The 27,992-nt window shown below is 47.2% G+C and overlaps 2 protein-coding genes across 3 annotated transcripts in view; one reads left to right on the forward strand and one right to left on the reverse strand.

The window, feature by feature from the left end:
* dpy19l3 (dpy-19 like C-mannosyltransferase 3) overlaps positions 1 to 20,057 on the forward strand; it is a 51,471-nt gene extending 31,414 nt beyond the window's left edge. For both annotated transcript variants that reach the window (XM_079339525.1, XM_079339526.1), the window contains exons 15-19: positions 562 to 618; positions 893 to 975; positions 14,092 to 14,224; positions 17,575 to 17,733; positions 18,735 to 20,057. In XM_079339525.1, the coding sequence (XP_079195651.1) occupies positions 562 to 618; positions 893 to 975; positions 14,092 to 14,224; positions 17,575 to 17,733; positions 18,735 to 18,950 (648 nt within the window). In that variant the 3' untranslated portion in view covers positions 18,951 to 20,057. The remainder of the gene's footprint in view (positions 1 to 561; positions 619 to 892; positions 976 to 14,091; positions 14,225 to 17,574; positions 17,734 to 18,734) is intronic.
* A 5,603-nt stretch (positions 20,058 to 25,660) lies between these two features.
* The window catches only part of LOC306821220 (neural-cadherin), a 243,339-nt gene continuing 241,007 nt past the window's right edge, over positions 25,661 to 27,992 (reverse strand). Inside the window, exon 37 of the mRNA XM_079339503.1 lies at positions 25,661 to 27,987. Coding sequence (XP_079195629.1) covers positions 27,379 to 27,987 — 609 coding nt within the window. The 3' untranslated portion in view covers positions 25,661 to 27,378. The remainder of the gene's footprint in view (positions 27,988 to 27,992) is intronic.

Consider the following 27,992-nt stretch of genomic DNA (forward strand, 5'->3'; position numbering starts at 1 on the left):
TGATTTCCCCTCGCCAGCCGCGCCTCCACCGACCAACGGTGATGTAAAGTAAGCGATGACAGGAGCCAACTTTTAGATTTCAGGTTTTTACAGTCGGTGCTTTAAAAGAAGGATCACTGGTGTAACATTTCTTTTTTTAATTTGAATTCTGCTTCCATGCATCAAAAACCAAATAAACCTTAATTTACCCAATAAAAAAAAAGCTGCCTCTTCCCCTGACTTTATTGAGCAGTGCGACAGGTTCAAGACGTTTATCGTCCTGAGCTCTGACGGCTCATCCTGACTCTCCATCGTTCCTGTATCTGACCGTTCCCCTTCCTCACCTGCTGCTGACATGAGCGCCGAGGCCACTAGGTGTCAGTGTGGTCACAATGTGGCGTCAGCATGGATCAGATAAGAACACAGACTGGTGAACAACTTTGCTTTCTCTCTGTGTGTTATCTCCTTCTGTTGTTAGTCTTCATTTGTAGGTATGTCTCCGCGTGACGCCGCCGGCTCTGCCTCTGATACCATTATATCCTCTCATTTCATTACGCCTCTTTCCTTTCTCTCCTTTTGCAGTTGAGGCTTGTCAGATATGGCGTCCCAGTGGCCATGATCGCCTGCCTGTATTACAAGGTATGCCATTTACTCGCTGTGTGATGTTCATCACTGTATTGACGGCCTCATTACCAAGCTGAAGCCCGCTTTGAACAAAGTGTGTGCAGCGATACGAGAACAGGAAAGTGCCTGAAATAGACGTCTGGGAAGAAAGTGATAAAAAGCGGCTGCATACCTTCCCCTTTATTTATTTAGCCATTTGAAAAGTCTAAACGGGCGTCATGCATGCTGCTACGTTCAGTGATGAGGTGTTGTTAAAGATGCATCAGTGTGTCTGTCTGTCTCTCTGCAGTTCTGGCCCAAGCTGATGGTGGAGATCTCCGAGCTGAGAGAGTTTTATGATCCAGACACTGTGGAGCTCATGACCTGGATCAGGTACATGCACACACACACACACACACACACACACACACACACCTCCACCAAATGGATGAAAATCTGATGAACGTGTTCCTGCAGATCAAGTTTCACTTTGCCTCGTGTCCTTGATGAGTGTGTGTGTGCGTGCATTTGTGCGTGCACTCGTGTATCTCTGCTTGTTTTGCGGGGGAGTGGGTCTCTCCGATGTGTGATGACAGCCGATGGGCCTGCATGAGGAAGACTCTTGGGGGGCGGGGGCGGGGGGGGGGGGGGGGGGGGTGCTGGAATGGTCCCAGCTGTTGGCAGAGCTGCAGCCCTCCTCGGGTTCTCTGCAGCCGGGCTTTCGATCAGCAGCGGCGGCGCCGACGCGATCGGGGACGGAGCTTGGAATTGGAACGACTCCGTGCTGCGGCGGCTGTGTGTTTGCACATCTGTGTGTGTCTGACATTTTCCAGTCATCAGGTTGGATGTGGGGTGTCCGGGGTCCTGTTGGTTTATGAAACATACCGTCTGTTGATGCAAACACAATATCTGGCCAATGACGCCTCAGATTTCTTTCATCCTCGCTGCAGTTTCTCGATTCAAATCAGCAGAGCTGAACTGTCAGACCATCTTTAATGAATCAGAGTCACACACTCAGCATCAGTGAGGAAGACTGCAGGTGACGGAGAGGAGGGGGGGTCATGATACCAACATGTTCGACACGCCTGAGAATCAGACAGTATCTGAACAAAGTATTTGACAATAGAATATTGAATTCTGAAGATGCAAAACAATCTGGTTTAAAAGGTTGAAATCATCTCCAGTAATATTAATAATAATAATAATGATAATAATAATGATAGTAGTAGTAATAATAATAATAATAATAATAATAATAATAATAATAATAAGAGAAGCAGTTAGATAAAAAGTGCTTTTATGAATCTGAGATCATCAAACTGAAGGATAAAAAGCTGCAGTACCTATTCTCCTCCACCAGGACGTCACTCTGTCTGTCAGTAGCACATTTCTTGTAATCTACAGAAATCTTATATTTTCTGGACCAGCACGTCCTTCTCTTCAGGTCACAGCAACTTTGGGATGAAAATACGAGTTCATTTACGTTTTAATCTCCACTGACAGAAAAAGCTCTGAGAGCATGTCGTATTATCTTTGTGGTGTCAAAAAACAAAAGCGTCACATGTTGACAGTAAACTCCATTCTACAGTCTGGTGGGGCCTTTGGTGGAAAATACTTTGGGGCCCCTCTTAGCAGTGTTCATATAATGTCTGCCAGTTTCCCTCTCTTTCTTTTTTTCTCTCCGACAGGCGGACAACTCCTGATCAGTTGTATTTGGTGACTTGCATTGACAGACTTTGTTTTTCAAAGTCAAAATGCACGTGAAGCTTCGCCAGACAACGAGACAGCTTGCTGTCAGATGGGGCCCGCTGAGGGAGGCGTCCGACTGTCGTTGCAAAATGTGCACATTTTGGGTCATTGCTTTGGTTTACAGTGTGTGAGACCTCAGGGGGCCCCCGAACGGTCTGGGGCCCCCAGCAGTTGTCTGCCTTGCTTGTTGAAAAGCAGCATATCTAAGTAAACTGGTCCATCACTCTCCATGTTTGCCTCATTTTTATTCTCTTCAAGATCTTTAAAAAAAGCTCACAGAGAGGCTAATCTGAAGCATTAGAGGCTAATTTAGGACCGGTTCAGATTTGCTCTCTCCCAGAGATGATCACTGTAGTCCTCTCGTACGCTTAATAAATCATAATCCAAAGCTCATTATTTCCATGCTCTCTTCAGCAGCGTGATGACACTGAGTGGACCAGATGTGATGTTTAAGAAATGGCCCATTTTTAGTTTAATCCTATTAGACAGATAGAGGAATGGTTTGAGAGAGAGGGAGGCAGAGAGATAGCGACACGGAGGAGGAGAGGTTGGGATTCTGAATGTACTCGTGCTCGTGACACGGGTTCCCTTCCCTCCGGAGATAATCCCATTAGGCTGCCAGGATTAGGGGCTGCCTGTCGTTACCTTGCTTGGGGATGAGAGCAGGGCGGAGCGCTAAGCTTCTAGCTGCTGCGCTAATTACATTCCAGATGAAAGTGTTAAGATGGGGGGGGGGGGTTTCTGTCTCGCTGAGGTGATTTAGTTTTGTATGTTGAAGTCACAGGACAGTCTGATGCATGTAGAGGAGCGTGTTTATGTAAAGCTGTGAGCGAGCCGTCGTGCAGGGGGACGAGTGTCTCCGTGTGGGACCTGCTCAGACGCTGAGGTCAAATCAGAAGGAGAAATATGGAGATTTGTTGTTAAGATGCTGTTGGATAAACATGACTTTGACCAATCACAGTCGTTCCTCACAGACTCATTTAAACAAAGAGTGTGTTTACGGCTCAGGAGAGAGGACAGATGTGTGTCCTCTCCTCCGTCAGTCGAGTGGACACACAACTCTCCGCCGCTCCCTTTGTGTTCCCTCAGTTCACATCCTTCCTCCTTGTTCACTTCTTCCTGATTGGCTGGGTAGCACCAGGTGTGCTTGTTGCTCCGCCTCTTCTTTACTTTAGCTGAAAACTGAAACTGCAAAGCGCAATTCACAGCTCACACTGTAACCCCTGCGGAGAGACGCAGGAGACTTTATGAATCCTCGAAGGGAAACTCAGTTTGCTTTTGTTGAATTTTATCCGATTAAAAACGTAATCGTTTATTTTTTGGGGTTGGAAGGGTGAGGTTGGGCGATAGATTCAAATCGTAAGTCAAAGTGTCAGCATCATTTTAAAAAAATTAATTTCAATGAGTGGAGAGCGGTCGACGCAGCAGAATAGGCGGAGCGTTTCTTTGTTTTTTTTTGTTTTTTTTAGGTCGCTCTGAGCACTTTAGGTTTGGAGTCTTTCACCTTTTAGAAAGCTGTCGCTCTCTTCAAAAATATTTTTGCCTCCCACATATCATCGTGGCGCAGGAGCGACGTGTAGTAAAAAGTGCGATGTGCCCGAGCCTCGCCTGCTTCCTCTCATGCTTCATGTTTTCACCAGAAGCTGAAGGCTTATCCTCTCTCACGAACATCCAGACTGCTTCATTAGAAGCTGTGAAAACACTGAATGTGATGTTCCCTCACATCCGGGCGAGCATCCACAAGCTGTAAGTCAAGCTGTGGAAACATCGGCCCACCGGTGGAATCTTTTAACCCTTTAAGTGATGAGACCACGGTGAAGTGACTTTACACAGGTGGTAAAAAAGAGAAGTCGACTGGAGTTGTCATGACATGTCGTTTCTCACTTATGCACACATGAAAGCGTGTGAAAGGTTTCAGACCTCCTGCCGCCCTGACGTGTTCCCGTGTTGATTGTTCACACATGCACCTCACAGCGAGAGACAGGAGGACATAAAAAGAGCCCGAGCAATGGAGTCCAACACTATGACTATATTTGTCTTTTGTCTTGCAATGTATATTCAAACATAATCACTGTATCCAAAAGAAACACTGTCGAACCAAGAAAACCTGATGAAGCCGTTTCAGTTGGTGCACACAGTTCCCATCAGTCACGTGCAGCATGCAGGATACAAACATGTTCCCTGAATGTTCAACACATCAGTTCACCTGCATGCACAAAACTCTGCAAGACGGCTGGAAAGAAAAGTGTGTGTGTGTGTGTGTGTGTGTGTGTGTGTGTGTGTGTGTGAAGACGCGTGGACATTTTCTCATTTTGCGTCGGAACATGAAGCTGTCGGGATGTTTGTGTCCGTGCACGCTGCCGCCTGTTTCAGACTGCTGCCGCCTGTTTCAGACTGCTGCAGACTGCTGCCGCCTGTTTCAGACTGCTGCCGCCTGTTTCAGACTGCTGCAGACTGCTGCCGCCTGTTTCAGACTGCTGCCGCCTGTTTCAGACTGCTGCCGCCTGTTTCAGACTGCTGCAGACTGTTGCAGACTGTTGCAGACTGCTGCAGACTGTTGCAGACTGTTGCAGACTGCTGCAGACTGTTGCAGACTGTTGCAGACTGCTGCTGCCTGCTGCAGACTGTTGCAGACTGCTGCTGCCTGCTGCAGACTGCTGCAGACTGTTGCAGACTGCTGCAGACTGTTTCAGACTGCTGCAGACTGTTGCAGACTGTTGCAGACTGCTGCTGCCTGCTGCAGACTGTTGCAGACTGTTGCAGACTGCTGCAGACTGTTTCAGACTGTTGCAGACTGTTGCAGACTGTTGCAGACTGCTGCAGACTGCTGCAGACTGTTGCAGACTGTTGCAGACTGCTGCAGACTGCTGCAGACTGTTGCAGACTGCTGCAGACTGTTGCAGACTGTTTCAGACTGTTGCAGACTGTTGCAGACTGCTGCTGCCTGCTGCAGACTGTTGCAGACTGTTGCAGACTGTTGCAGACTGCTGCAGACTGTTTCAGACTGTTGCAGACTGTTGCAGACTGTTGCAGACTGCTGCAGACTGTTGCAGACTGCTGCAGACTGCTGCAGACTGTTGCAGACTGTTGCAGACTGTTGCAGACTGTTTCAGACTGTTGCAGACTGTTGCAGACTGTTGCAGACTGCTGCAGACTGTTGCAGACTGCTGCAGACTGCTGCAGACTGTTGCAGACTGTTGCAGACTGTTGCAGACTGTTTCAGACTGTTGCAGACTGTTGCAGACTGTTGCAGACTGTTGCAGACTGTTGCAGACTGCTGCTGCCTGCTGCAGACTGTTGCAGACTGTTGCAGACTGTTGCAGACTGCTGCAGACTGTTGCAGACTGTTTCAGACTGTTGCAGACTGTTGCAGACTGCTGCTGCCTGCTGCAGACTGTTGCAGACTGTTGCAGACTGCTGCAGACTGTTGCAGACTGCTGCCTGCTGCTGCCTGCTGCAGACTGTTGCAGACTGTTTCAGACTGTTGCAGACTGTTGCAGACTGTTGCAGACTGCTGCAGACTGCTGCAGACTGTTGCAGACTGTTTCAGACTGTTGCAGACTGTTGCAGACTGCTGCTGCCTGCTGCAGACTGTTGCAGACTGTTGCAGACTGCTGCAGACTGTTGCAGACTGCTGCCTGCTGCTGCCTGCTGCAGACTGTTGCAGACTGTTTCAGACTGTTGCAGACTGTTGCAGACTGTTGCAGACTGCTGCCTGCTGCTGCCTGCTGCAGACTGTTGCAGACTGTTTCAGACTGTTGCAGACTGTTGCAGACTGTTTCAGACTGCTGCAGACTGCTGCAGACTGTTGCAGACTGCTGCAGACTGTTGCAGACTGTTTCAGACTGCTGCAGACTGTTGCAGACTGTTGCAGACTGCTGCTGCCTGCTGCAGACTGTTGCAGACTGTTGCAGACTGCTGCAGACTGTTGCAGACTGCTGCCTGCTGCTGCCTGCTGCAGACTGTTGCAGACTGTTTCAGACTGTTGCAGACTGTTGCAGACTGTTGCAGACTGCTGCAGACTGCTGCAGACTGTTGCAGACTGCTGCAGACTGTTGCAGACTGTTTCAGACTGCTGCAGACTGCTGCAGACTGTTTCAGACTGTTGCAGACTGCTGCAGACTGTTGCAGACTGCTGCTGCCTGCTGCTGCCTGCTGCCGCGTGTCCTTCAGGTAAACAAGCAGCCTCGTGCAGTCAGACGTTGGAGTTCGGAGCGACGGTGAAAAAAGGAACAAATGAAGAGTTGAAAGGTCGGTATTTAACAGCCCAGTCGGTTTCTCCTGACAGGTTAGTGAGGGGATTATCATGCAGTGCGGTGCAATCATTCAGCCGCCTGGACTCTGTAGAAGTGAGGCTCAGGTTAACATGATAACAAGCCAGTGGAGCTTCATCTTTACTTTGCACCGCCATAACTCACAGCTCTGCACTTGATAAGAGCAGAGAGTCCCCGGCTCAGCTGTAGGCTGATACTCTGTTTAAATGGACGCTCAATAAATCAATAGCGGCGCCTGCTCGTTTCACTGCCTCACACTCTGAGTTAGAGTTGTGAGTGTGCAGTTTTTAAAGTCGCGACATCGCTCCAGAGTCTTCTTCGCCCAGCGTACCTCTTCACCTCGCTCTGATTCGGTTTGGTGTCAATCAATAAAGAAGAGATGATTAGGAAAAGCTTTCAGCCTCCAGGCGCTCTCTCACATGTGAACTTGGATGTTTGGCATGCAGAGTTCAGTGTTCCATGTGCAGCGTGGAGAGGAGCAGCTTCAGCTCTGCTCCTCTGCACAGCTCAGTGCCGGCTGCAGCTGGAGCTGGTTCTTTCCACAGGTACCGTCCTTCTGTTGGAGCTGCCAAGTCTATCGATCTGACCCGAAAAGGTGGAGCTAAACACTGCAGGCTGTCGATTGGTTGAAAGAATCGTTACTTCCTGTGCGACAGCGGCAAACACAACCTGGCCGTGTTTAAACTCCCAGTGGATCGTTTATCGCTCCTCTGAAACAAAGAGTCGATGAAGTGCTGGATGCTGGACTTTGTTTACTGTCTCGCCTTTTTCTTCTTTGTTGAATTCATTAGCAGCGTACACTGTGTCGCGCTGCTATGATGTCACACTGTTACTTAGCTGATGCAGCTATGGGCTGCAAACAGGGTCAGGCTTTACCGAACCAGACTGGACTGATCCAGACTGGACTGATCCAGACCGGAGCGCTGTGCTGAAACGGACTGAAGGTCATCAGAGGCAGGAGATATCCAGACAAACTCTCCATTTGGTTCTGGAATATTCCTCTGCTCCTCCTCGTCCTCCTGCCGCCTCTCCTCCAGATGTACGAGCTCTGTTTGGAGAGTGATGACGGCTGCAGTGAAAATGATGAATGAGAGCTTTGACATCTGTGCGTTGAGGAGGCTTGTCCAGCGACTCGGTGCTGAGGAGAGAACAGGCTCCTGCTGAAGGTTTTATAAATGACCTTTAAACATGAACATGATCGCTCCGGCTCTGCGAACCATCCAGATAACTGATAGATAATACTGTATATATTACTGTAAATATTCATCTAACTTGAAACTTAATTCAGTAAGTCTTGTTTTGGGGCTTTTGTCCATCGACGTCTTTGTCTGTGCCGTTCAGTGATTATCAAATATCCACTTATTACATTCTGGGCAAAAAGTTACGTTTTGTTACATCATCGACCAGTTTTTACATTTTGTTTCAATTTAACCTTTCACACTTCACGTTTAATATTTGACTTATATCTGCGGTTTTACTTTTTAAGCTTATTTTGCAGCAATGCGGCGCTATAATCTAATCACGCCTAACCTCTTTGTTATGCCACCTTGAAAACACGGCACGCCGACCTTTACGCTTCCTGAGAGTCATCATGAAGAATCCATTAACAGTAGGCGTTCGAGGTGTTTGAACAACCTAAAACAAAAATGGCAGCAGTGGTAATTAGAACAGCCAATGAGGTACGATCATTCCCCTCCAATTCAAACACGGCTCATCCCTCCTGTTAGCGCTGCTGATCTGTCTCGTTGTGTCCATCTGTCTGTGTAATTCAAACACTTCATTTGATCCTTTCTTTGGAAATGTGTGCCACTGATATTTTATCTTCACCATTAAAAAAAGAAACAATCTCAGCTTGTTCCCGCTCTGCCTCACTCTCTCGCTCCCTTAATTGTCTCCCTGTCATTCTGCTCCTTGTCGGGTTTTAAATTGTCTAAATTAGCAGTATTTGGCCTGCTCCTCCGATGAGTGTGCGTGTGTCTTCTTCACAGAAGAATTGAAAGGGGGGGGGGGGATGTCCTTGATTGAACTACCAACCTCTCAATCAGCCGTGCACACTCAGAACACTCCCACTCCATTTCTGAATCTTACCATTAGTTATCATCATTATTTCCACTCAGCACCACTTAACTGTGTGTGTGTGTGAGTGTGTGTGAGTGAGTGAGTGTGCACAGGCGGGAGTGTGTTATCTCAACTCTCCGGAGCAGGAAGTAACTAAAAGAATCGTCTGAAAAGCAGCTGTTTGATTACAGACGCCGCGCGCCCACGCTCCGTTTTACTATTCAGTTATTCGGGCTGGTGAGAGTGGTTTAAGTCAGGTGAAGTTACCAGACACTGCGTACCCAAGAGCGTGCATGTGTTGGAAGTTTTTCATCAGCTAACACCCCCTCACTATGAGCAGAGACGTGGAGTTCACAGAAGCTGTTCTTATTGTCACTCACACATGAGCTGCAGTCTGCTGGGCTACATTTCAAATCACTGTAAAGCAGCTGTATGTAACTGCAGTGATACAGCATGACGTCAGGCCAACTTCCTGCCAGCCTCATGATTTATATCCAGCTACAAGTTACAAGTCTCTCTGCGTTGTCCGGGTCCGATTTTCTGCAAAAGCTCCAGGAAGTGTTGTTTTATTTTGCCTTCTCATCGTCCTCCTCGCTCGGCTCCGCCCACAGAAATCAACAGTACAAAGTCCTCGCACACTCCCGGTCTTCACCTGCACAGACAGAGGCCGCCGTCCACACGCTTCTGTCCGTCCTCGGAGCTCTCACAGGCGGACACACTCCTGCTCTCAGGAAGTGCCTCTGGAAACATGATGTCAGGAACTGTCCAGTGTTTCAGACACGAGCACGTGTGACTTTTTATCAGACATGGTTCTCGTTCTGCCTGTCGTAACGAGTGTCGAGTGACAGGTTTATTTATGTGTTCTTCCTCGTCATATTCCGGTTTCACCTTTTTGGAATGACAATCACAGACTACTGCCCCCTGCTGGCGTGGAGAGGTATTTCCTGTCACGCATGCACAGAACACACGTGATTGGCTGTCGGCTGTGTTCATGTGCAACGTTTTGACGACTGGAGGTGACGCCACAGGTGGCCGTCTTCTTGGCGTGTCACCTTCACATGTCTTCGTACATCACGGAAAGCCAAATCAAATAATCAGGTCTTTTGAATCTCTTCAGTTTATACCGAGAAACATGAGTTGAACTTCTCAAATCGTCTCCAAGGTGAGGATAAGAAGCTGGAGGCGCCAAATCGTGACCTCGCCGGGGGCGTGAAAATGTCTGATAGACGATGTGTAACTACTACAAGTAAAACACGAAGACAGGACTTCAGCTAATGTAAGCCTTTACATGTCTGTGGATCAGTGTTTGTTGTGTCATACAGCCTTCACCATGTTGACCAACGTTATCGCACATTGCAGGTTTGTCTTGTAACAAACGTGAACGTTCACAGCAGCTTTAAAAAAAAAAAAAAAAAACGTGCTTTTATGTCGCCTCAGTTTTTTTTAGTCTGCAAACTTCTTAAAAGATGTGTAATCTGTGAGAACACAAGTAAACACCTGTGTGGGTGGACAGGAGGCGTGCAGCGTGCAGAGACTTTCAGATAGACGGAAGTCAGATACGAGTGAAGAGCGGTTGAAGACCTTCAGAGTGTGCAGGTGATAAACTCTGAGTTCAAACGCCGGCGTGACTCAGAAAGGAGCCGCTGCACTTGTTATCACACACGCCAGGTGTAAACCAGGAAAAGTGTGTGCGTTTAGATTTTCTTTGTAAAATGACTTCAAGTTTTAATCACAGCAAACTTAAATCAACAAATTCTGATTGGGAAAAAAAAAAAGAAAAATCATACGAAATAATGAGTCTGACCTGCTGATGTGGCCGCTCTTCTCAGGTCGGGCTGGTTTGGTCTGGCCGAGCTCCTTCAGCAGCTACAATCTGATTGTAATTGGCGAGACGTTTTTACTCATACATGTCCATATCTGAGCGCAGGAGGCAGCTGCTTTGCATGCTCCGCTGGTCACTTCACGTCGGCGTTCGCCCGAGGCGCTCTCCTGTGCGCTGAAGCGTGAGCGGAGAGAGCAGGCTGCACACTGAGGCTTGAGATGTTAGGCAACAGGTGTGCGTCTCTGATTGGTGCAGCCACTTTTCTGTGGGGTTGTTTTGGTCTTTAAAAAAAGACAACATGGACATTTCACCTCATCAAGTTGCTCTGCGAAACCCTGAAGAGCGATGAGCACACTGAGCATGGTGAGCGGTGTCCAGGGGAGTCCCAAGACCCCGGTCTGCTCTGCGTTTGTCTCCAACAGCTCCAGAGTGAAGTAGCGATGTTAGACAATAAGGCAGTCCTATTCAAACAGCGGCCCGCGGGCCACATGCGGCCTGAAAACTACTGCCGAGCGACAAGTACAGAAAAACATATTTTAGTAACACTGACAATGTCTTAGACAAATTCCAACATTATTACAAACATTGAATGCAACACTTACCGTAACCTAGCAACTAGCCCACAATGCATTGTGTTGTTGAAGATGCGCATTTAAAAAAATAGCTTTCGCAGTTCTATACAGGCGAACATAGCAGCGTGTCTTTTTCCACCCTGAAATGACAAATTGGCGAGGAAAATCATTGTTTGAATCCTGCGTGGACGGACAAGTATTTATTTATTTTACCACCAAGTTGTTGGACCACCTTTGTTTTTATGTTACCTTAACATGTGCTTGTATTTACCTATCAAAATGTGTTGAAGTTATGTGTTTGAAATGTAAAATTTAAAGAAGCAGTATTTCAGCACAGATTTAAGCACTGCTCTTCTATTGTGTTTATGCCCTTTTGGAAGTAGCAATACTTTAATAAATCCAGTGTGTTTTTTATCTTATCTATTTGTGTCTATTTTAAATGGTTCACTTTGCTCACTGTCTGCTAAACATGTCTGGCCCAACTCGTGTCCTTAGTCTGAACATTTTTTAATTACTTTTAAATACTTTTAAATTCAAAAATTCAACCTCAGAGTGTTCTTGGGAGACATAACAGAACTTTATTTCTGTTAAAATCAAATTTAAAAAAATTCATTTCATTTAGAAAAATAAACACTGACGAATTTTCCATATTTGGTTCAAATGCAACAACAGCAGGATCAGTGATCTCTTCTGATTGGCTGAGAGAGGATCACATGCTTCTCGACCTCACTGAGGTGCAGAAGGGCGGCCATATGTAATGTGCACGGAAATTACCAAAAATAGTCACTTGCCCGATAAAGGGTTAAGGGTCGGATCGGTACCCTTGGCCCCCCAGCAGAAGGGTCCCACAAAAGCAGGACCATTACCAACTTTTGACGGTGGAAACCACAATAAATGGGTACCGTAATGAACCACACTGAACCGGACCGCTTGGTGGAAACAGGACTAAAGATGGCGGTGGGGATAACCCACTTCCTCTGCAGGAAGACATCAGGACACAGCTCTGCCCCGGAACATGAATACACAGCACAGAGCACGCGGTCTGTTCAGCTTGTCTTTGTGAGCCGACTGTCACAGGGCTGGTTGTTACAGTGTGTGCATGTGTGTGTGTACATGTGTGTGTACATGTGTGTGTGCTGGGTCGCAGCTTGAAGCTACCTCTGCTTCATCCATCCATTATCTTTACTGCTTTTCCTGTGTGGGGAAGCTGGGGGGGGCTGGAGCTGATCCCAGCTGTCATTGGGCGAGAGGCGGGGTTAGACCCTGGACTGTTGGCCAGTCACAGAGCAGATATATAGAGACGACCAGCCACACGCAGGTAACCAGCATGTGTTTGGACTCACACATGCACGAGGAGAAGATGCAAACAGACTTGTCGATATTTAACATCCTTGGTTTGGTACTGAAGTCTTGTGTTGTGCTCGCTCGCTCTCGTTAGAAGGACTTTAGATGTCGCTGATTGTGGCAGGCTTGGCGGGGTGTGTGTTGGTCCAAATTGATCTTAAACCATCCTGATTTGGCCCCAGGTCCTTGGCAGTGTGACTGGTGACAGTGTTCGCTGAATGAGTCTGCTCACCGTGTTTTGGTTTTGAACCTGAGCTGCTCAGTCGTGTGTGTTCATGTTCTGTGAGCCGATTAAGTTATGGAGCTGTCAGATCACATCGCTCTCTGACAGTTTTAGGTTTTATTTGACCTTTATTTAACCAGGTTGGTCCCATTGAGATTAAAAACCTCTTTTCCTAGGGAGACCTGCCCAACACAGGCAGCAGCAAAAAAAAAACCCACAGAGTTACAAACAGAGACACAAAGAGACACAAAGTACAGTTCACAAAAGCATCATGGATTAAAATAGAGCCAAATAAGAATCAAAAGGTTTTCAGGTGTTCAGACAGCCGGGCTAAAACAATGACAACATATAGAGTCCGCTTCCAAGTCTTTCCTTTTAGATTTCAAAACATTCAAGGACACCAGCTCCTTGAGCTTTAAGTCATTCTGCTACAGATTCCAGGCCGAAGGTGCAGAACACCCAACGGCCCTTTTCCCAAGTTCAGTCCGAGCGTTTGGGACAGAGAGCATAAAAAGGTCCTGAGAAGGCCGAGAATCCTTCTCTGCATGATAAAAACACAGCGATAACAGGAGGACAGAGGAGGACAGTGAAGGTGGGACTACAGCCTCCCCACATGGACCGCACACGCTCTCCACTCAGCCATCAGCGCCTCCACAGCCTTCCTTTCCAGATCCGACCCCTGCACGCTCACGCAGATGATCACATCTCAAAGATAAAGGCCGGTGCATTTATCTATACATCAGGCGTGCAGCCAATCAGATCTGAGCATGAGTCTATGTGGATGGCATCTCAACATGTTTGTCCTTTCTTTACGTCCAGCAGGGAAGAATTCCTCCGTTATTCAACTTTTGATTATTCTCTTTTCTTCTGCTCTCAGTATGAAAGCTGAGGGTCAGAGTGCACCTTGTTTTTTTTTGTGCATACAATAAGTTTTGTGTGTCTCGGAGCTGTGCTGTGTGTCGACATGAGTTTAGATGAAAATTGACCCTGAGGTTAGCGTGGATGTCTCCTCTCATAATAGAGGCCTTTTAAAGGTTGCAGTCGGTGTTTTGCACATATTGAAATGTTGCATCACTTTGTCATTGAAGTGGTCGACACACCGAGGCTTCGTCACATCTGCTGCACAGACAGTCTGAGCGATGGAGGTGGAGACGGCCGCCGTCCTTGGAAATCACATCTCTGAACGAATAACGTTTCACCCACATCAATATGTTCTGCAAATGCACAAATCAAAGGCATGTGCACTGAATAACAAAGCTCGGAGAAAAACTCAATCAAACTTTTGTAATGACTCGACGCACCTGACGCACACTCCCAAACTTTTGATCTCATTCAAATTGTTGTTTTTTGTGTTTTACGGAGTCACAAAGTCTCGTCTGGCAGCGAGTCGAGCTCTTCAGACTACAGTGTTGTCTGGAGCAGTGAATAACGTTTCCTCTGTCTCTCTCTCTGTGTGTTTGTCCACAGCACAAAGACCCCTAAGCACGCTGTATTCGCAGGCAGCATGCAGCTGCTGGCCGGCATCAAGCTGTGCACAGGCCGAGTTCTCACCAACCATCCCCATTATGAAGATAAAGAGCTGCGGGAGAGGACCAAACAGGTACTGTCAACGTGCCGTATGCTGTCTACCATACACAGGGGAGGGGGGGCTCCCAGAGGGGCTGGAGGATAACACACACACTCACCTTTCAAAGTAAACAAAAGGAGTCTCGAGGGTCGTCTTTAAAAGTGAGTCATGGTGATTTGAACGCCCGTTAGCAGCTCGCTAAGAAGGAGAGCTAATAAAGTGTGTCCAGACGGGAAAGTGAAGGCTGCATACAGATTCAATAAAGGAAGCTGATTGGTTGTGTTCTTGTTTGAGGTCGTAGAAATTGATGCAAAAACTAACTGAGCAAATAAAAAAAAAAAAAGTTAAGAACACGTCCTCGTGGTTTTTAAACCTGCGTCATTAATGGTGAGAGATGAGAGGGAGAAACAGGAAGTGAGAGAAAGAACACAGACTAGAGAGCTTTGACTTGAGTCATCAATCAGGTCTGTGAGAAACGATCCAAACATGGTGAATATGTTTCCTTTTTTTTCTTCTTTTTCAACTTGTAGTCGAAATGTTTTCTTCATTCGCGCCGATAAAAATCCTCCCCTGCTCCGAGCACATTCCCCCGTACAGTCTGCATGTAGCACTGAAGCTAACGTAAGCAGGTCAGTGTGCAGACTCCAGCCGATCTGTCTTCTCGTTTGGCTGAGTCGAGGTTGGAGTGAAGTGCTGAGCGGATCTGTGCCCTGATCATGCTCTCAGCTAACATGACTCAGCCAGTCACTGGGGGTCCTTTTCAGGTGAGCCAGCCTCTTCCAGCAAGTCCTGATCACACTGGACAGGCTCCGTTTCCAAGGCGACCGAGGTCAGGAGAGAAGCGCTGCGCATCGACCCAGACTCCACGCCGTCTCGTCTTTGACGTGAAGCCAGTGTGACCGGAGGAAATAAACAACATAACTCAGGTTAAGCAGAGGAAACAAAGCCCCCCCCCCCCCCCCCCCCCGCTCAGGTCTGAGAGCTCCTCTACATCTCTGCTCTCCCCCGATCGAGCTGTAATAAATTCGTCTGTGTTCGACATCCAGTCCCTCAGAAACGAGCTCATCACCAGCCGTATTTTATTCGTCGTGTGTTTCACGTCATTGTCTCTTAATGAGCCTAATGAAGTCGTCTGTTATGAGACACTTCCATTTAGATTAGTGTCTGATTCAGCTGCTTGTCTGAACATATTGTCTTCTTCTGATTGGAGGAGAGCACACACTTTTCTTTATTATGATTTTCCAGTGCCATCCAGTCGATGATAATACGTGTGGCTGTTTCCTGAATCGTCTTCTGAGACTGACATCGATGTTAATCTGACAGTTTAAATGTTTTTACACACCACCAGATTCTTGATCTCGGTTGTCTGGTAATGTTTCAGCATGACAGTCAAGATGTGAATATTCTGCCTTTAACTTTTCGTTACCGCGGTGACAGCATACGTGTGTGTGTGTGTGTGTCTCTCAGCTCTGTGCTCGTATCCTGCAGGCTGGGAGACGGGGGGGGGGCCTACAGGGGCCAGTGACCTGCAGTGATTGTGTGAATGAATATGGGATGAGAGGAAGCTCCTGCTGCATCCATTAACTCACACTGAAAAGTAATGGAGGAACACCGGAGCCTGAAAGTGCTGCCCCGTCGGAAAAAGACAAGCCGGTCGGGCTTTTGCACTCTAATGCGTCTCAGTGTAGGGATGTAAAGAGATGCATTATTCATGCCCCGCCTCTTGTTTTGGTTGCACGTTGACGCACGATGCAGAGGAAAGCACTTCTATTATATATTGTTTCTGTTCAAGTGAGTCGAATCTGTTTTGTCTTCTGTTCTTTGAATACTTGTTTATTTTAAACTGCATTTAAAACTTCATTCACTCGATGAAGAAGACGATTATAAGAACACATCGAGCTTTACACGCTGCAAACAAAAGCACACGAAGCCCAAGAAAAACATGATGGCCAATTAGCTCCACTATTAATATTCATTTGGTTTTCATCTTCCCCCTCTGTGCATTTCTTTCTCATGTCAAGCAGGACACATTGTGTGTGTGTGTGTGTGTGTGTGTGTGCGTGTGTGTGTGTGTGCATGCGTGTGCGTGTGTGTGTGTTGAGGTCGTCTCATGGTGAGCTGACTCCATGTTTTGCCTCCCAGCGGGGAGTTCGCTGTGCTGAGCCGCTGGCCCGGCCTGAGCCGAGTGTGGAGCTCATTAACGATCCACGACACTGCTGCAGACCTTCTGGGCTCCAAGTGTGTGTGTGTGTGTGTGTGTGTGTGTGTGTGTGTGTGTGTGTGTGTGTGTGTGTGTGTGTGTGTGTGTGTGTGTGTGTGTGTGTGTGTGTGTGTGTGTGTGTGTGTGTGTGTGTGTGTGTGTGTGTGTGTGTGTGTGTGTGTGTGTGTGTGTGTGTGTGTGTGTGTGTGTGTGTGTGTGTGTGTGTGTGTGTGTGTGCGTGCTAATGTCTTTAATGCTGATTTTGGTTCTTTGTTTTTTTCTCTGTATGGACTCAAAAAGCTTCATTAGAGGACACAGAAGATAATTATCCGTTTAACTTGCATCTGTGGGAAGAAGAATTTAAATTCAACTCAAATAATAATGAGAATAAACGATGGAACGTAACGCGGCGCTTTTACTCAGAGATGCACCGAAACACTTTTTTCTTTCTGATCTGCTATTTTACATCAGAAACATCATTATTGTTATGTGTGAGGCTGCACACAGCTGCAGCATACAAACAGGAAGCTGCAACAACTGGGAGGTTTTTCAAATTAAAAGTTTTAATCTGAAGTCTGATCACGCAGAAGGAACTGTCCCGTCTCGTCTGGGCGGGGACGGGGATCGGCGCCGTCGGTCCGATATCTAAAACGTAAATCAGGATGTAAGATCGGATCGCCCCCGTCTCTCCTTTCAGTGACTTTGGAGGCTGAAGCCCCTCCCACTCTCCATGCGGTGATTCAGTTATTACAGCACGTAGCGGTTGCGTGGTTTTTGTCCATTTAAATCTGTTTCTGCGTGAAATTAAAAGTCAGATTTCTTCTGCGGATGATGAACTGTAACCGTCTCCAGAAAGTTCTGATCAGTTTTGTTTAACACTTGTTGTTTTGCCCTCTCTCTGATTTACTTTCATCAGTAATTGTTTTCATTCAGATTTCTTCAGTAAACATGTTTTAATAGAATCCAAAGCAGACTTTCATCCGAGAATAAATGTGGCTGGTAATAGAGTTCCAGCAGCGAGGGTTTTTTTTTTTCTCCTTCCAACATTATTGGTGGTAAATTACAAAGCCAGAAGATCTTTTTTTTTTTTGCAGAGAAAAGCAATCATAGAATCCAACACAATCCTAAATAAAGCCCTTCTGATTCTGTGCGTGTGTGCGTGTGTGTGTGTGTGAGAGAGCAGGTGTATCAGGTGTACGCTCGGCGCTCCCCGGAGGAGGTCTACGACATCCTGAGAGCCACCGGGGCCGACTACGTGGTTCTGGAAAACAGCATCTGTTACGAGCGGAGACACAGGCGAGGCTGCAGACTGAGAGACCTGCTCGACCTGGCCAACGGACATGTGGGTGGCCTTTCTTTAACATGACTCATCCCGTGTGTGTGTGTGTGTGTGTGTGTGTGTGTGTGTGTGTGTGTGTGTGTGTGTGTGTGTGTGTGTGTGTGTGTGTGTGTGTGTGTGTGTGTGTGTGTGTGTGTGTGTGTGTCTGTGTGTGTGTGTCTGTGTCACCTCCTCTGTCAGCTTGTGTAACTGGGTGAAAGCTCACATTGTCACCGTCTTTTAAATCCACATTTCTGATATTCTTTCTTAGTGAATAAAAATAAATATAAATAAAAAACAAACCTTAAGCTGCCCTCATGGTGGCCGGGGATTTTAACACGCCACTTCATTCACAGAGGGCCACTTCTCTGGGTAAATCAGATCAATCCACCCTTTCCCTTCAGCCGAGGTACAAACAGGCGATTGTACGTGAAAAGATGGTGACGAGGCCGGTTGGACGCTGTAACGACCAATCAGAGGCTACGCTGCGAGACGCTCTAGATGACGTCGACGTGGCCATGTTCCGATCCAGCTCGAGCGACGTAGACGAGTTTACCGAAGTTGCGGCGGACTTCGTAGCAACGCTAGTAGACGTCGCCGTTACCATGGTGTCTGTCGGGATTTTTCCGGAACCAGAAGCCATGAAGCCGATAAATCAAAATATGAGAGCGTACACTAAGCTAACCAGAAGCTGATTTATTTATTGTTTTTTTATTTAATATTTTTTGCAGTGGTTGGGAGTAGGGCCCGATCGATATCAATACTGGGGAGAGAAAAAAAATCTGATAAAAATACATCGACCGATTTGTTTTTGCATCTTTATGTGAAGTTTTACTTCCTGCTTCCGGGCTGCACTTTTACAACCAAAAGAATCCCCCACCGTAGGCACTGATTCTCTCGATGGTGGGAGGAATCCGTCACCCTGTCGGTGTTGATCCCCACTGTGTCCGTGATGTGTTGACTGTGAGCTTCCTGTCGTTCTCGTCGCTTGTAAATGATGACACGCTCGTTCTCTCCGCCTTCAGGTGATGGACGGTCCGGGAGAGAACGACCCTGACCTCGTCCCCGCCTCCCACCCTCGATTCTGCGAAGCCATCAAGGCGGAGGACGGGTCCTACTCCGCCCTTTTCACCAGAACTTTTCAAAACAAAACCTTCCACGTGTACAGAGTCAAGAAGAAACGCAGGAAAAGCTCCAAGACATCGTCGGAGGCCGGCGGGACTCAAGCTGCAAGAAAGTAAAAAAAAAAACACAAAAAACAAACTCCATCAGAGGCCGGAGGGGAGAGAGACGGAGGAGGAGTCCTCGCTCTTCCTCCGTCTCCTCTCTGCACCGAGCCCAGCTGTGATCACCACCATTATTATTTGAACACTCGGCTCTGTGAACTGAGCTGTGAGAGCAGCTCGGAGCTCGCGGCCGCTCCGTTTCAGGGAGAGGGGTGAGGAAGCACCTCGAGGAGTCCAGCTCCGGCCCGTTCTGTCCACACCCTTCAACCCTTCCAACCAGCTGGCACTGCTGCAGCCGGACAAACGAGAAGATCAAGACGTCCCCTCAGCAGGGTCCCGAACAACACGAGCAAACTCTCATTTCATCTCAACCACTGCAACAAAGACGAGTCCTCGCTACTGAGTTTTACTTTTCTATGGAAGCTGAGAAGAATCTAGAGAAATGTAGGTCCGTTAAAAAACCCAATATATGTAACAGATCCTTCACGCCGAGCCAGGGACAGGGGCTGCAAATCAGAGCGCCCTCACACGAGGCAAACCGAGCACGCCACACCCTCAAAGCCCAGACGGTCTGACTGGTGTGAGTGCTCTGTTGCACGCTGGAATACGGGACACTGTGTCTGACTAACAGGACTCAACATGAGGCTCGACGTCAGCGAGGAAGCGGTCATGTTCTCTGCACTGTCGACGTGACCGGGCCTCCCTTTTTTCATTTTATTCATCTTTGAGTCCATCAGCACACTTCATGATCACGCAGAGCCGTGCAGGTGTTGCATTCAGGGGGTGTGAATTCGCCTGCTGCCTCGGCGAGAAGCCCGTATGCACTCGACTCTGAACTTCAAACATGAAGCGATGTGCACTGCATGTGTCCCTGTTAGATAAAGAATTAGAAACAAAACAACAATAACACCTTTAACTTTAAACCTTCAGAGAAACATATTTAACTGTCAGAGTTATGACTGCAGTAAAAACACGTGATGACTGAACAGTGAACAGACCTTCCTCTCACTCAAAGTTTTTACGTAGATGTATGTGAGTAGATTTGCACCTTCAGACGTGTTCTAAACTCTTCAATGTTTTCTGAATTATGGAGCAAACAAAGCGTTGTAGAAACGTTGTAGATTTCATTCTCTCTCTCTCTCTCTCTCTCTCTCTCTCTCTCTCTCTCTCTCTCTCTCTCTCTCTGACAACCCAAAAATACATCTTCACGAACATTGTAGAAAAAAGAAGCAGTGCGTCCTCGATGAGGACTAAAGGAGTCTCAGCAGCTGTTTAGTCCAGGTCAAAGGTCACAGCTACAGGCTCACACACTGATGCCAGAGGCTGCTGCAGAAGACCAACTCTGCAGACTTTATTTCTAGAATGAGCTGATGTTAATCTGCAGAGAGCAGTGTGTGCTCCGCTCTATATTATGGACGAAAACTTGACTCAAAGGAAGGAACGGCTCCCTGGACACTGTTTAGAGTTACTGTACTGTTTTATCTTCAAACCGTTCAGGGAGCAAATGTTTCCTCTGAGGGCAGTTTGTGTTTCCAGTTATGAACATGTGTGCACGCTTCTCCAACTTACCAAAACTCGACAGTGCAACTTTAAAAAATGCATTCAACTGGACGCCTCACCCGTCGACCATCAGGGTGTGAGTATGTGTCAGTACGACCCGCGGCGTCAAACAGCTTCGACAAGACTTCTCTTTTTACTCTCAGCGATATTTAAGAGACGACCCAGTGGAGACCAGAGCTCCATCTTTGGTGAAATTGTTGAAAAAAGCAGAAATGATTAGGTTTGGTCTGATGGTTTTATTTTACAGCTCCTGAAAATATTTTAAAATGCAACTTGAGTTCTGGGTGTGGATTAGACTTGTTCTTCTTCTGTGACAAGTAATCCTTGCAGTTATTTCCTGTTTTTCAAAGAAGCCCACTTCCTGTAGAAACTTTGACTGTGAGTTTTCGTCGTGTGGACATTTCTTTGTTTGTGTACCTCGGACCACTGGCTTGAATCAGAGATGTCTTCGGCTCTGCTGTGAAACGTTTTGATCAGAAATGATGTCGTCAGTTTCCAATGGATGCTAAAACGTGTTCTGGGCGTTAAAAGTGAAGTCGAAGCTGCTACCAAGTGATATTTGTTTTGTTGTGATTGCTGTGGGCTCATCAGCAGCATCCTCCACCTTTCCACTCTCTTCTCTCTCTCCTCTCTCTCACACACACGGAGCTACAAACGCACATGAATAATGTAAGTGGCGAGGAAATTGCGGCTGGCTGACAACGATGCTGATTCCCCACCGCAATCCAAAATAGTTAGTAAGGAGGGAGGGAGCGGGGGGCAACACTCGCATATCAAACTGAGGCTTTGTGGTTAGAGAAGAAAGTGAGGAGCGGCGGCGGCAGCGGCGAGGGCAGAAAAGACTCACGTTTAAACAGCAGCAGAGGAGAGTTCATCAAAAGGCGGATTCACAATGATCTGAAGCACTTCCTCGCTGTTCTTTGTCTTCCTTCCAAGAAAGAAGAAAAGGAAGAAGGAGGTGATTGAAAGGCTGGAGCTGTCGGTAATTATGGGCCGGCCAGTCACAGCTGCCTGCTACAAAGAGCTGTTATGTGGTTACAACGCACGCACTCCCCCCCGCTCTCCCCGTCAGCCTATATGTGTACACTTGTTAATAAGGACGGCTGTCTTAGATAACCTGCACACTCACACATGCATGAACCCTCCTGCAGCGGTTGTTGCGGCCCTTTTGATAGCGTGTTGTTCGTTAGCCGCCGCCGCCGCGCTGTAATGCATACCAATCAGATCACAGCAACGACTCCCCCGCTCCTGCCTTTATGATTGGATGTTTAATTTAGGAGATGTGTGATTGCTTTATTCGAGAGCAAAGTGATTCCATTATGTCTGCCTAATAAGAGTTTACTAATGTCATATTCTTTCAGCGTTCTTAATTTCCATACATATTGGGATTAGTAGTTCATAACGCAGCCTGCTCGTGTTTTGGTTTGTTTTTTTCTCGTAATGAAAGAGGGGTGAAGAAAAGCATTTGTGTGCTCATAAAGAATTCAGATCAACACTTCATTTAGGGTTTTTTTTGTTTTTATAACTGAGCGGCGGATGTTTCAACAATAAATGAGGCCACTTAAATTCATATTTGGCTCGGGAAATAAAGAGTTTGTGATGATGGAGAGACGGAGACGGAGAGAGGCCGTGTCTGAATTCTGCAACATGCAAAGACTTCTTTTCTGTCTTTACGTTCGATCTTTTATCAGAAGTAAGTCCACTTCCTGTTTACTGACAAAACCATCCAGAGTCCAAACGGAGTGACACCAGACTTCAGGGTCCTTAAGATGGCCGACTGTTCCTCCCCTCAGAGGCCCTCTCCAGTAGGGGGCCCAAAATGTGCACACTTTGCACACGTTGACCAACTCAGGTTGTTTTGTAAATGTACTTTTTAAATACAATTGATTTGAATTGATTCGAAGAAATAAGTGTCAAAATTAACCTCAGTTTGAATAGTTTCATTGCTAAGCCCTCAGCAGCATCTTAACTGTCCAATAAGTGTGTTGTGATTTTAGTTGAAGGTGGAGTCCAGGGCTCCTCCTCCTCCTGGACTCAGCGCCCTCTGCAGGACGTCATAGTGTGCACCTTGAGAGCATGTACCGACACTGTAAGCTAACGCGCTAGCTGAAGCTAACCACTGGTGTTTGTCACCTTCCTGTCCAACAGGAAGCAGACCAACGGACCCCCAGGTTGGCCCCATGATGTTCTTTAAGTATTTCTAGCTTTACATAATGCAAAATGATTTTCTTTCCCTTTTTCGTGAACTGTGGCGTTCATCGTCTGTAACTGTTGTTGACCATCGTTCTGCTGGAGCGAGCCGAGCTGTGGCTCGGTCATCCATGTTTTTACGTAGAGATTTGTATTTTGTAATTAACCCGGAGTTCATAGTAATTTAGCTCCACTTTTAAATAGTGATCAACAAGGTAGAAGTTAGAAGAGTTTAGAGAGAGATGTTTGAGACCGAGCTCTCGCATGTCGTTCAGAGATATCCTGATGGGGTTGAGAGGTGAGGGCTCTGTGCAGGCTGACGACATAAAAAAAAAAAGAATTAGGACCAGAGACTATAATATACAGTGGAGGCGTCTGTGACGTCACTCATCGGTTTGTAGTCACTCTAAAGCTTTGACGCTTTGAAATGAAGTATGAAACCGTAAACAGGGACAACTTGTGATTGGTTGAAAGGTTGCCATGGTAGCTGATTGTCAGAGGAAAGAACATAGTCTGCTTTCATGCAGTGTATGGTCCCCATCATCCATGAAACGGTCTCTGCTGCAGACCACGAGTATTCAGGGTGTTTATTTACTCCTTCGCCGTTCACGCTTGTCGATCTGTGCTGCGTCGCTCTAAAGATCGAGCTGAGGTTTTTCAGCATCTGCTTCTAGAATTTCAAACACACGGATGGAAAAGTGAAAGAGAATCCTCGTTGACACTTGATATGTATTGACTGGACTGACGAGCAGACACATTACAACTCACCAGAGTCCGAGTCGAGGTCAGGTGTCACTCACTTAATCTGTGGTTCAGATCGCTGTCGGAGCTGGAGTCCAAGTAAATAAAGCTCCACATTTTGTTACATTCACTGTGAGTTGATTTGTGTTCATGATAAGAGTGCAGCTATGAAGCATGTGCCAATCTGTCAAAAAATCTGCAGTTCTCTGGAAGAGGACAAACAGAGAATGCCACTGAGCCAGCGCCGTGTAAATACAATGAATGAATGTGATGTTTAAGGGTCCAATCGGAATCAGTGCTGAGGGAGCTTTATGTACTTTTCACAGACTGAGGTTTTACATTAAAGGAAGAATGTGCGACTTTTTGATCCAGTAGGTGTCGACCTTGTGCACCAGCATGAACCCAAAACAAACCTCTGTTTGGCCACGCCTCCTCCGTACTGAAGCCTGAAATACAAACCCCTTCCACTCGCGTTCCCACGAAGGACTTGTGAATTACAGTTCACCGTAATTAAATGACAGCATTGAGCTTGCATCGTTGTGTTAGCAGGCTAATGCTAGCTCGTAGCTTCATATTGCACATACTGTGTGTCAGTGATCGTTGTTGTTCTTCTCTCTAGTCCTCGACTGAAACAGCTTTTATACACAAGGGGAGGAGCCGGCCGTCCCGTCCATGTAAACACAGCTCTGACAACAACACAGCCAGCAGGACTCCAGCTTCTCCCTCACTGGAGACAGTCAGGACTCAGAGACATTCACACAGGACAGACTGGATTTCGAAAGGTCGCACATTCTTCCTTTAAATGAAACTCCAGGTACATTTTGATTGGCCAGCACGTCGGCCGCTCCTCTCAACACACTGACGCACCTTAAAGGCTGTTATTGCTGAAGAGCAGCGCGTGACTCTGAGCTTCTTTCAGCATTTTCAGTGGGTCTGGAAAAAATACTGTGTCAGAAAAAAAAAAAAAAAAGTCTATGAAGCACTTTTGCAACATGTTCTGTTTCTTTGCTCTGTCGTGTTTTTTACTCTGCGGCTTCACTTCGAGCTAATCTTCATTTTCCATGAAGACACTGGTGGTGGGTCCAGTTGAGAACCACAGGTTTTAATCTTCTTCTTCTGTGACTGAGAGAAATATCGTGAAATGAATGTGAGTGCCTTTGCTTCTTTTTCCTCCCTAAATGCTTCTCTGGTTTTTTTACCTCCATCATACAAAGTGTTAAATGTTCATTCAGCAGTAAAAACTGTTGTCATTGCACGATCCTGGTCAAGGAGATGTGTGAGACCCGTCGCACTCTTTTCCAATGGCAGTGCTAGATATTAGACACGTCTGTGTTCAGTGGCAGTATGATTAATAAAAGTCTTCTCTTTCCCAGACAATGTCAGCCCCTTGTTTTTTCCACGTTTGTTTTCTTTCAGACGCAGTCACGACTCGGCATTCACCGGTGCAAATAAATGAATTTATTGAGAAAAAAAGATAGAAGCAAATACAAAACACTCACATAACTGTCCAAAGCTCGTCACCGCCGTCAGGATGATAAAACAGATATGTTTGGTTTGATGTGTTTTCTCAGAAGCTGCACAGTTTCAACCTCGGCTGCTTTTCTCGACATAAAAAGCAATAATTAATTCATCTCTTTATTTACAAATGAGGTAAAAACATTAACTTTGTTCACAACATTGCTGCACCCGGAACACAACATTTAAGAAGCCGTTTTATGGTACAAATGAATAAAGGGTGGTGGGGAGTGAAAGGCTGCTTCCTTACAGCTGCAGAGAGAGAGAGACGGAGCATAAAGCGTCTTCACCCTTTGTTTCTCTGCGTGCTTCAGGCTCGGCCCGTCTCTGCACAGGAATACAAAACAAGCATCCCTTTCTAGAAAATCCCCAGTCCGTAAAAAAAGAAAGGAAAAAAAAAAGTCTGTCTTTCAGGTGTCATCTCTTAGTTTTAAAAGACACGTTGTTGCCTCTGCTTATGAGAAAATAGCTTTTGTTTCTGGAAAGCGACAATCTTGAAATAGACTCCTCAGTCGCTTTTCTTTTTAAGTACCCACAACCCTTCGGTTTGAGCAGCATGACAGCCAGCCCCCATCAGCTCCCATTAGGATTAGAGGCCTGACATGTTTTCACACACTCCCACAGTGTAACTGCTCTGTGCTGATGCTACTTTGTGCCAGCGCCTAAAATGCAAAGGGGAAGCCAGGTTGGTTCTTTGAAGGGGGGGGGGGGGCAGGATGGGGTGAGGGCAAATTCATTTTTTTATTTGTCTTATTGGGCTGATCAACAAACCATCACCCCCAGCACCCTGACTCTAGAGCCACCGAGCAGCTACCTTTACAGCAGAGCCAGGCACTTGATCAGGTCTTCTCTGCCTCTCGCTCATTGCTCGTCTCACCTCCCTCCACACAAGACAAAAGAGATAAAGTGCTCTTTAGACTCTTCCCCTTCTTTTTTCTTTTTCGTTCTTTTTAGACAAATTGTTCTCAGTTGTTCCACAAAAAAAACACGGGAGAGGTTTTTATTATTCTGCTCAGGGATGATGTGACGAGAACACCAAGTAACGGGGAACGTGTTCCACTGTGCCGACAATTCACAGCTTGGATAATAGCTGCAGAGTTATTATTTCCCTTGCAATTTTCCATCAGTCCATTTTGCAGCAATTATTTCCACTTTCAGCTAAGAGTCGATATTTTAGCAAGGAGGAATAGATAAATGTGTGAGAGAATTGTGCATGGCACAGGTAGGACAGCTCAGAGCCACATGAATAATCATTATCAATCTCCCTTCTCCTCCTCCTCTGTTTGTATTTATTGAGTAGTCACCTTGGAAAGCTGTTTGACATAGTTTGTATTCTGCCGAGCGATTGTCTGTTGAAGCGGTCTCTCGCAGCCAACACGTTTGGTATGGAGGAGCGTACGCGGAACAGAGCAACAGAGCAAGTATTTCCTCCCTCCCGCGGTCCGCACGTCCGCTCCTATTTCTTTGTAACAAAGCTGTTTGAATTTTTCTGCAGCCTCCCTCGGGTGAGGAGGAGCGAGCGGCGGAGGAGGAGAGCTCGAATGAGAATAGGAAATCACAAGAAGACGAGGGCGCAGTAGTAAGTAGAAAGCTTGATGTCTAACAACCCACAGAGCGGTGCAACTTGAAATACCCAACCAATACAGAATTACTGAACCCAGCCAAAGACACATTACCAAGAAAGGGAAAAAAAACAAAAATAAAATCTCAATCTGCAACCCAGTGATGGTCAAAGCACTTTTTTTTTTTCAAACATTGACAGAAGCTGTGTACAGCCAGGCAGCGAGAACACAAAGTGTCCATTATATAGTGAAAATCCAGACTCTGTGTTATAAGGGCTACTCAGTATGATCCCTCTCATCTCCACCGCTCTCTCATGACACATCACATAAAGCATTCTTATTTACAAAGATTGAAGTCAGCAGCAAGGTGCTAAAAAATACATTTCATGTGGCATTGATTTGCTCAGCTATAAAAACAAAAAAAACATTTTTATTTCACATTTCAGGCCTTCATCTGACACTCGGCTCACAGTGAGTGTTGGAAAGCGGAGGAAAGTTGTGGTATTATTGGCTGTGACTGGAACAGATGTGTCTGACAGTGAAGCTGAGCTCCATCATGATGAGTAGCCCAGGTGGAGAGTGACGTTCTGAAGCCTTTAAGGTGAGTGGCAGGTTTGATAACGTCTGCTCCGAGGAAGAGGAGCGCAGAGCGACAGCCTCTTTTCTCGGGTTCGCTTTCATCTGTCTGTTAGGCCCCCGTGTTGATTGACGGCGCTCATCATCCAGTAAATACAACACATCCTGCGTTAGGGCGAGGGGAGCGAGTGTCTCTGTCACTCACGCTCTCGCTGTCGTCGGTGAGCGTCTCCTAATAGATCGTTCAGAGTCGGCCCGTTTTTTTTGAAGGGGTCCCATGAGTCTGTGTGCGTCTGAGCTCAGAGGTCGCTCGCCTCCGCTCGCTCATACAGCGCCCGCAGCTTTTCAAAGCGAGGACCCCACTCCCCCAGCGTCTCCTCTCTTCTCCCCTCGCCACCGCCTCCTCCGTCCACGCTGCTCCCTCCATCCAGCCCCGCGGAGCTGAAGGAGCTGAGGGAGCCGGCCGGTGAGCCCCCTCCCTCGGTGGAGAAGACCTGCAGAGAGTCGAAAGGTCCCGTGTCCGGATGCTGGTCTGCATCGCGGATGATCTCGCACAGGTAGCGGGCGAGGTCCTGGCTAGAGAAGGAGAGGGAGCGTCGGGCCAACTGGGAGGGGCGGGCCTGGCCCTGGGCGGGGAGTCTGGTGGGCGGGACGTCTCGACGCAGGCTGGTGGTGCCGGCGGAGGAGGTGGAGGCTGCTGAAGGAGGCAGAGTGGTGGAGCTAGTCGTCCGGCTGAGGGATTCCAGCGGTTGGGTGGAGGGCGGGGCAGGATGGGCCTGGTGCAGGAGGTGGTGGTGGTGGTGTGGAGGTGGTGGAGGGTGGTGCAGGGCTCTGGAGCGGCAGTACTGCACCGACTGGGCCGGGCTCGGCTGGAGGGACTTCTGCAGCTCCGCCATGTCGTATGCATTCTGCA

This window comes from Symphodus melops (assembly GCF_947650265.1).
Source record: "Symphodus melops genome assembly, chromosome: 3".
NCBI classification, from domain to species: Eukaryota; Metazoa; Chordata; class Actinopteri; order Labriformes; family Labridae; genus Symphodus; species Symphodus melops.